Source organism: Rhinopithecus bieti, unplaced genomic scaffold (assembly GCF_001698545.2).
Source record: "Rhinopithecus bieti isolate Rb0 unplaced genomic scaffold, ASM169854v2 scaffold_21649, whole genome shotgun sequence".
Lineage (NCBI taxonomy): Eukaryota > Metazoa > Chordata > Mammalia > Primates > Cercopithecidae > Rhinopithecus > Rhinopithecus bieti.
In genome coordinates, this window is record NW_016811584.1 from 2191346 (window position 1) to 2201007 (window position 9662).

General features: G+C 36.6%; 1 protein-coding gene across 1 annotated transcript in view; it reads left to right on the top strand.

The window, feature by feature from the left end:
- APPL1 (adaptor protein, phosphotyrosine interacting with PH domain and leucine zipper 1) overlaps positions 1–9662 on the top strand; it is a 45267-nt gene that overhangs the window by 9796 nt on the left and 25809 nt on the right. The window contains exons 3-7 of the mRNA XM_017894136.1: positions 1555–1614; positions 2110–2181; positions 4531–4618; positions 6162–6203; positions 6964–7022. Of these exons, the coding sequence (XP_017749625.1) occupies positions 1555–1614; positions 2110–2181; positions 4531–4618; positions 6162–6203; positions 6964–7022 (321 nt within the window). The remainder of the gene's footprint in view (positions 1–1554; positions 1615–2109; positions 2182–4530; positions 4619–6161; positions 6204–6963; positions 7023–9662) is intronic.

The window sequence follows — 9662 nt, forward strand, 5'->3', positions numbered from 1 at the left end:
GTTAGCCAGGATGGTCTCGATCTCCTGACCTCGTGATCCGCCCGTCTCGGCCTCCCAAAGTGCTGGGATTACAGGCTTGAGCCACTGCGCCCGGCCGCACTTTATTTATTTATTTATTTATTTATTTATTTATTTATTTGAGACAGAGCTTTGCTCTTGTTGCCCAGGCTGGAGTGCAGTGGTGTGATCTCGGCTCACCGCGTCCTCCACCCCCCTGGGTTCAACTGATTCTCCTGCCTCAGCCTCTCGAGTAGCTGGGATTACAGGCATGCATTAGCATGCCAGCTAATTTTGTATTTTTAGTAGAGACAGGGTTTCTCCATGTTGGCCAGGCTGGTCTTGAACTCGTGACCTCAGGTGATCTGCCCACCTTGGCCTCCCAAAGTGCTGGGATTGTGCCTGGCCCTTTTTTTTTTTTTTTTTTTTTTTTGGAGACGGGGTTTTGCTCATGTCTCCCAGGCTGAAGTACAATGGTGCAATCTTGACTCACTGTGCCCTCCACCTCCCAGGTTCAAGCAATTCTCCTGCCTTAGCCTCCTGAGTAGCTGGGATTACAGGCATGCACCACTATGCCCGGATAATTTTGTATTTTTATTAGAGGTGGAGTTTCACCATGTTGGCCAGGCTGGTCTTGAACTCCTGACCTCAGGTGATCTGCCCGCCTCGGCCTCCCAAAGTGCTGGGGTTACAGGCGTGAGCCACTGCAAATGGCCAACACTTCCCCTTTTTCAGTAGAGGATTTGAAAGTTGGCTGCCTCTGTCAAGTTAAAAGAAGGCACTGAAAATTAGATGTACCTCTGGAGTACAAGAAGATGAAGGGTATGACTAGGTTTTCTTGTTGACCAGGAATAAAATTTGAAGCTATGTTTGGATAACTTAATTATATAGCTTAAACAGCAACCTAGGTTCTGTGATATACTTTCTTTGGGATTAACTAAGTGTACAAGTTTTATTTTTTTCCCTTCTCATGTTGTTTGCTTTCTGGCTTCACATTTTCATTACATACTTAAAAGTTGCTATGTTGTTGTTTAGCTTTTCCTTGTGATCAGGCTCTGAAGCTTTGCTTTCTGACCACAGAGATATATGATTAATATGTTAAAGAAATATCGTATTTGTTATAGTCACTAAAAAAACTAAATTAAAGTTTTTCATATGGCTGTGTTGCTGTATTATATGACTAGGTCAACCACATTTTGGTTGTATATTATTAAGTGCTTACTGTAGTCTAGTATCAGCATCTACAGAGAGCAATAATCAGTCATCAACGTAGACTCTCTAAAGATTTTGCTAAGGTTATATCAGTTTATTTCTAGGCTTTAAAGTATTTAGTGCTTAGTTTTTATTAGCAACAAACAAACACCAGGAACGCTGCTGAGAGTGTCTATTTTATGGTTTGAGTTTTCTTTTAAAGTGCTTTAATGGTAGTACGCCTTTCCAGTGATTTAATGAAGGTTTTAACAATATTTATGTTAAGTGATAATAAATAAATTAGGTATATTCAACTAAAACTTTTTTCTCAGTATGATCATGCTAATTTGAATGCTTTTTCCATAGAATGAATTAAGTGCAGCAACACACCTGACCTCAAAACTTTTAAAAGAATATGAAAAACAGGTATTGTATATCAAAGTTTTAAAAGCATAATTTTAAAAGTATGGTATCTGTATAGATAGACTTTCAACAAGAATCCTTAAGTTTTCTTGAATTCACAGAATATACCATCGAAATTTCGTGATAGCACTTACGTTCAGATAATTTTAATGATTTAATATTAAATACAGAGGCTATCTAGTTTACCTGTTTTCTTTTTACAAATGAAGAAGTTGTGACTTGCTCAGCATTACACCATTATTGGAGGAAATGGAGCTAAATGCTAAATCTTTGAACTTCGAGTATGGTGGAGATTCCAATATGCCATGTCAATTGGTTACTTAAACAATTAATGTTTATTAATTATATACATTACACAATTTTAGTTAAATGATATTTTAGAGCTTATTCAAAATTTTGGAAGTTTTCTGAAGTTATTTAAAATGTAAATTATAGTAATGTCATTCCCAAAAGACACGACGTTGAAACTTTACCTCATCTCTGTTTCTCGTTTTTCAGCGTTTTCCATTGGGAGGTGATGATGAAGTTATGAGCTCTACATTGCAACAGTTTTCAAAAGTTATAGATGAGGTAAACTTTTATTTTATTTTGCTTGATTAAATGGTCTTGTAATTAAGTTACCCAGTTGCTTGGCTTTTATTTTATGAGTAAAGCTCTATTACAGAGATGACTAAAGAAGAACCTTACTTCCACATCCTGGTGGCTGGCTCATCAAAACAATACTTTCTTTACCAGATTAAAACATTGTTTTCCAGGAATAAACATATAGATGTGCTTCTTCTGCATGTAGTCCATGTAACATTCAGTCTTGACATGTGTCATTAGATGTAGGCAGGGAGAGAAGAGTTAGGTAGTGAGCTACATCTGGCTTCTTTGTGGTTGCTCTAAGCAACATTTTACTGTTTAGTCTTTATTAATCCTGCCATCCTAAACAGCCAAAATCAACCCTGAATTCCTCAAATCAGTCACCACAACAAAGCATTAAAACAAAGACCTGAAAGCTAACAGGAAGAAGAGGTAGTGAGAGCTTATGGAGAATCAATAACTGTTCTCTACTGTTGCAGTAAAACCTCTTCTTTTCACATGGACCATTTGATAGTCCTGTGTTTTCTAGAATCTTAACTGGAAAAGTATTTTTTTTGAAATAGTTTAATAACCCATTATAGCAAAATGTTTTACCAGGAAATCAAGATAAAGAAATAATGTAATTTTTTTCATTTCAAAAATTGTGGTAAAGTACACATAGCATAAAATTTGCCATTCATGACATTTAGTACATTCACAGTGCTATGCAACCATAACCACCGTCTGGTTTTTAGGACATTTTCATCATCTCAAAGGAAGCCTTGTGCCCGTTAAGCAGTATATTAGTCTGTTTTCACACTGCTGATAAAGACATACCTGAGATGGGTAATTTATAAAGAAAAAGAGGTTTAATAGACCCACAGTTCCACGTGGCTGGGGAGGCCTCACAATCGTGGCGGAAGGCGAAAGGCACATCTTACATGGCAGCACATGAGAGAGAATGAAAGACAAGTGAAAGGGGAACCCCTTAGAAAATCATCAGATCTCATGAAACTTACTACCACGAGAACAGTATGGGGGAAAACTGCCCCCATGATTCATTTATCTCCCACGGGGCCCCTCCCACAACGTGGGAATTATAGGAGCTACAATTGAAGATGAGATTTGGGTGGGGACACAGCCAAACCGTATCAAGCAGTCATTTCCACCTCCCTGCTCCCTCAGTCCTTGTCAACCACTAATCTGCTTTCTTTCTGTATGACTTTGCCTACTTTTGATATTTCATATAAATGAACTCATCATTTTAGAGTTTTTAATGTCTGCTTTCACTTAGCATAATGTGTTCAAGGTTCATTCATGTTGTAATATGCCTCAGTACTTCATTCCTTTTTTGGCTAAATAAAATTTCATTGTTATGGATATATCAAGTTTTGTTTATCTAGTCATCTCTTTATATATCTGTATCTGTTTATCCTTGTTCATTTGTGTTGTTTCTACCTTTTAACTAGTTCAAATAATGTTGTGATAAGCATTCATATACAGGTTTTTTTTTTTTTTTTTTTTTTTTTTTGAACAACAGTTTTTCAGTTCTCTTGAGTAGATACCCAGAAACGGGATTGCTGGGTCATTGCATGGTAATTTTATGTTTGTTTATTTAAAAGTTAAATAATGTAGAAAACCACCAAACTGTTTTCTACAGTGCCTGCACCATTTTACATTCCTACCAGCAGTGTAGGAGGGTTCCAGTTTTTCCACATCCTCGCCAACAATTATTTTTGTTTGTGTGTATGTAAAATTTTAAAAAAATTATAGCCATCTGAGTGAGTGTGAGGTGGTCTCTCATTGTGGTTTTGATTTGCATTTTCTTGATGTCTAATGATATTGAGCACCTTTTCATGTGCTTATTGGCCATTTGTTTATCTTTGAAGAAGTTATACAGATCCTTTGCCTGTTTTTAAATTGGTTGTCTTTTATTATTAAGTTGTAAACGTTCTCTTTCTAGATACAAGTTACGTATCACATACGTAATTGGCAAATATTTTCTCCCATTCTGAGTTGTTTTTTTTTTCTTTTCACTTTCTTGATGGTGTGCTTTGATGCAGAGAAGTTTTAAATTTTGATGATGTCCATTATATATTTTCTTTTGTTCCTTGTGCTTTTAGTGTCATATGCAAGAAACCGTTACCAAATCCAAGGTCATTCTGTATTTTCTAAGAGTTTAGTAAATGGAATTTTTTTTTACTATATAGTATTTTGTACTGTATCACATAATTTTTAGTGTTTGCCTATATAAAATACAGCAGAACCTTTTCTGCTAGATTCTGTTTAATTTACATAACACTGGTTAAATGTCTGTGTATAGTTATTTGGCCTTTTTGGTCTTTCTTTTTCTAGCTTAGCTCTTGTCATGCAGTACTTTCAACTCAACTTGCTGATGCCATGATGTTCCCCATTACCCAGTTTAAAGAAAGAGATCTGAAAGGTATTGAAGTCAAGCTTATGTTTACTTTCATTGGCTGTGAGATCAACGCTTGTAAAGTGCATATTACTCTATACCTACACCATTTCTTGACCACAACCTGTGCCACTCTTACTTTGCTCAGTTATCAAACATTTATAGGAGCTCCTGCTAGATGTCAAACTAGACATTGAGAAATACCAATATGGATAAGATACCCCCTCTTTTGAGAAATTCTAGAGAAGGAAGTGGGCACACACATAATTACAACACTTATGTCTCTTATAATTAGGGAATGAGCAAGGTGCTGGCGGGGCTGTTAGGAGGGGTCAGCAAGGCTTCACTCAAGGATGTGACATGAGCATTGAACAGTGAAGAGGAATTTGCCAGAAGAGTCATTGTTCTGTTAGAGGGACTAGAGTTCACAAAGTATGGCTTTTAGAAATACACAGCCTATTTGACAGTAGCAAGAAACTCAGTGTGGCTGCAATGCTGGATGTGTTAGAGTGAGGCAGGAGATGAATCCAGAAATAGAGGAGATGGGAGTAGGTCATGCTAAGAGGCTAGACTTCAGTTTATGAGCAAAGGAGTAGTCAATGGGGGTCTTTAAGGAGAGACACAATTCCTTTGGAGGATGGAATAGAGTAGCCTTGTTATGTAGGAGACTAGACTGGGAAGTTGTGGGAGTCCCATGAGATGTGACCAAGGCCTGAGTTAGGGTAGTGGCACAGGGTACAGAGGTGTGTGTATGGGCTGAAGTGGCAAGAGGTAGGGGTACTGGCACATTTAACAGTCTACAACCTGGTTGTTTGTGGGTTTTATTTTTACCCACTTAGGATTACTAGGTGATACAATGAGTTTTATAGAATTGGTTCTGCTTTCCCATAACTTGTAATCTCAGCCATACAGACTTACTTCCAAAATATGTAGAGAGATTAAAAATATTGAACTAATGTATCAGTGAATGGTAAAGTATTTAAATTATACATGGAATACAGACAAATGCATATCATCATACTATTCTATATCTACCACCATTTCTGGACAGCAACCTGTGCCACCTTTACTTTACTCAGTCACCAATACATCTCTAATGTATTTTAAAGATGGAGTTACTAATTGTGGTTGTGATCCTCAAGAATGGTCATTTCTAAGGTCTAGAACAAGATCTCTTTTCTTCAGTGTAAGGGGACTGAATGGCATAATCTTATTAATAAGATGTTTTGTTTCTCGTTTAGCATTTGAATGTTTAGATTTATATACCAAAAATGCATGATTCTGGCACTAAACCAGAATATTTGCATATCTTAGCATTTACAGTGGGTGTTTAAATTTGTTTTTCTGTCATATCACTAATTTGTAGCAAGTAGATTTTCTGGTAGTGTAACTGTTGCTAATGATAGTAAATGTTTCATAGACTAGCTGAAACACAGAATAGCTTTTTCACCCTGAATGTTGAAGTATGAAATATTATTTGGAGTTTTAATTATAGTTTAACAGTTATTGTTTTCCAAACAAATGTATTTCATAAATATGCCAAACTTAAATTATTCTTGAACTTTTTCAGAAATACTAACGTTAAAGGAAGTATTTCAGATTGCAAGTAACGGTAAGCCCTATAATTTGCATACTTATTTCTTGCAGTGATGTATTTGTTTATCAGTGCATATCTGTGGCTAGATTCTTTGTAATAATTGAAAAAAAAAAGAACCCAATTAAAAATAAGTGAACATTACTTAAATCAGTATTGCTTCTTAAATTACACTGTATAACCAGTGTAATTTAAGAAAAATCTTAAGGAAATTAAGTCTTATAGGTTACTATCTTCATAATGCCTAAAGAGATGTTATAGTATTTTACCTTTCTTGTTCTTTTATATATCCCAATTTTTCTTTAATGAGTGTTAGATATATATATATGTGTGTGTGTGTGTGTGTGTATATATATATGTGTATATATTTTAAGATATGGGGTCTTGCTCTGTTGCCCAGGTTGGAGTGCAGTGGCTATTCAAGCCACAATCATAGCATACTGTAGTGATCCTGCTGCCCCATCCTCCTGATTAGCTGGAACTGTTGGCATGTACCACTGTGTCTAAGCTGCATTTGCTATTTTTAATACTACAAAATACTTTAAAAAGCTTTACTGCATTAGTTTCCTGGAATTAATTTTTTAAAAACCAGTTTGAGAAGTAGACACATAATTTAGGGGAAATTTAGCTGTGGGGAAAATTTGAGTTCAGTGATCATGTGGTAGGAAATTTTTGCTTCAGTACGTTTGTGGAAAGATGCACATGTGAAGACCATTGAAAGCATTTGTAAGTTTTGAAAAGTACTGTTGTATTGTTAACACTCGTTTCTTTTTTCCAGATCATGATGCTGCAATTAACAGATATAGCCGGTTATCCAAAAAAAGAGAAAATGACAAGGTGTGATACATATTTATTCCTTCAGTGTCATGATTAACAACTATTCATTAGGTGGTCTAGTTTTTCCTCTATCAAAATAGAGCCAGGAGTTACTTTGTATGTTTTGTTATATTACTCTTAGTTTATTCTTTCCTTCTAGCTGTTTGAAACCTTTCTGATAATCATTGATCTCTTTAAACAAAATATTTTCTTCGGCCAAAATTTGATGTTATGAGTAAACATAACTATTCTGGAAATGTAACTGATGCCCAGTATATAACATTGCCTCTTATTGCTTTGTATTTTGATGACATGGCATTGCTTCTGTTTAAATATATATGTGTGTTCAAAAATGTCTTCTGAGATAGAGTGGTCAAGAAGTAGAATTGTCACACACATAATGAAATTCTGTTATGAGGCCCTCCTTATTTACAGAAATATATATCTTTTGATATTTGTTCAAGGAGTGAAATACAGAAATATTACACTATATTTGAGGAGAAATGCATTCAAGTAAATATGAGAGAACAGAATATTAACAAGTTCTTCTGGGCGTGCCTTAAGATCATGTCTTTCTCCAGCACCTAGTCCACGGCTTGATGTGTAGGTCTTTCTAGATGCTTGTGACTGAGGTGATCTCTGTGCCTGGGTGTTGGTGTCTGTAGCCTTGGCTGCAGCTGCTGTTGGAAACGCAGTGACTGCTTGTGGGAATCCATAGTTGGGTACGATTTACTGTGCAACAGCTACTGTGACAAAGGAAATGTTTCTCACACAAAAAAGTTTAGTACGAAGATTGATTTCCTTTTCGTTTTCTAATTTTAGCTGCAGACTACTACTTAATGGTGTATTGATAAAATGTATATATTTTGAGATCTCTAATAGTCACTTGGCCTTAGAGAAGTAGTCAAAGGCTCTAGGTATCAAATTTGATATATTTTACATTACTTCTGGCTATTCAAAGTATTTTAAAAAACACTTTTTCACCAACTTCATTTTATTTAAAAATTCATTGAGCACCTAATATATGTCAAACAGTCTGTTGGGTACCTTGGGGGAACAATGGGAATAGGCTTCACTCCTGCCCTCAAAGACTGGATACTGCACATTTATTGAAGGCTACCTGTGTGAAGGCATGCAAGTCGACTAGGAACCAAAGTACAAGGATGACAAGAAGGCATGGATTAACTCTGTTATTAGTTAAATACAATAATAGGGGTTTTAATAAAATGCTGAGAGAGCACAGAGAGGGGAGCAGTTAGCTTTGATTGGTGAATTGGGAAAGGTTACGCCTTTTTTTTTTTTTTTTTTGAGACAGGGCCTCACTCTGACTCCCAGGCAGGAGTGCAGTGGCGCTGTCTCGGCTCACTGCAACCTCCACCTCCTGGGTTCAAGTGATTCTCCTGCCTCAGCCTCCCCAGTAACTGGGATTACAGGCGTGAGCCACCATGCTCAGCTAATTTTTGTATTTTTAGTAGAGGTGGGTGTTCACCGTGTTGGCCAGGCTGGTCTCAAACTCCTGACCTCAGGTGATCTGCCCGCCTCAGCCTCCCAAAGTGCTGGGATTACAGGCGTGAGCCACTGCACCTGACCAGCAAAGGTTACACTTTTAAAAGGTGACATTTACATTGAAGATAAGTGGATAACACTAGTTTGGAATTGGAGATTGCTTTCCTGAAAGAAAAACAGCCTTTCAGAGGCACATGGTGGAGTTGGGAGAGTGTAAAGGTTAGGAGTACTCTGTGACAGTAAAGGAGATGTTTGGAGATGTGGCAGAAAGGGTAAGAAGTATATTGGTACCAGATTACTATATTAATGACCTTGAAATTTGTGTTAGAGGGAGTGGATAGCTGCCAAAGGATTCTAAGTAGGTGAATAACATCATGCAGTTGTGTTATAGAACAAACATACTAATGAAAATGTGAAGAGGACAAGACTAGAGGGAATCCAATGAAAGGAATTGGAATAGTTTGCAAAGATATAATGAAGGCCTCAGCTAAGGTTGTTACTGAAAGTGGAGAGGAAGGAGTACTTTGGAGAGATATTTCTTAAGTATGAGTTGACAAGACTTGTGGTAATAGGAAGAATAAAAAATGAGTCCTAGATTTCTTGGATGTCTGGATGGATCCTGTAGTAAGTAAGAGAGCCAAAGTAGAAGAACAGGTTTTGTGTACAAAACTATCTTCAGTTTTGTACATTTGTAGCACATAAACACACATAAAGAACCCAGCTGGAGATGTGTTTCCTCTGTCCCTTGGGAGAGTGAGAGGGAAGAGATAAAATTTGTGAGTCATTGATGTATTGGAATATTAGAATATTCTTGGTACTTGAGGATTCTAAGGAGGAAGACAGAAGAACATAATGCCTATTACATAATAGGTATTCAATAAATATATGTTGTCTGAATAAAAGAACTCTAGGGAGCACACATATTTCAAGTATGGGTGAAGGAAGACAAGCAAGTACAAGAGAGGAAGACTATAGGGAGAGAACCAGGAGGGGAGAGTGGTATGCTGTGAACTGATCAAAGACTAATGGCTAAGCTAATAACAAACAATTGTCCGCCCTTCCTCCATGTGGTAAGCTTTCTCTGCCGTGCTTAGTTTAGTTACTGTACCATACTTAGTTATGTACAGAATTCTGTTTTCTTTTGTTTTTTTTTTT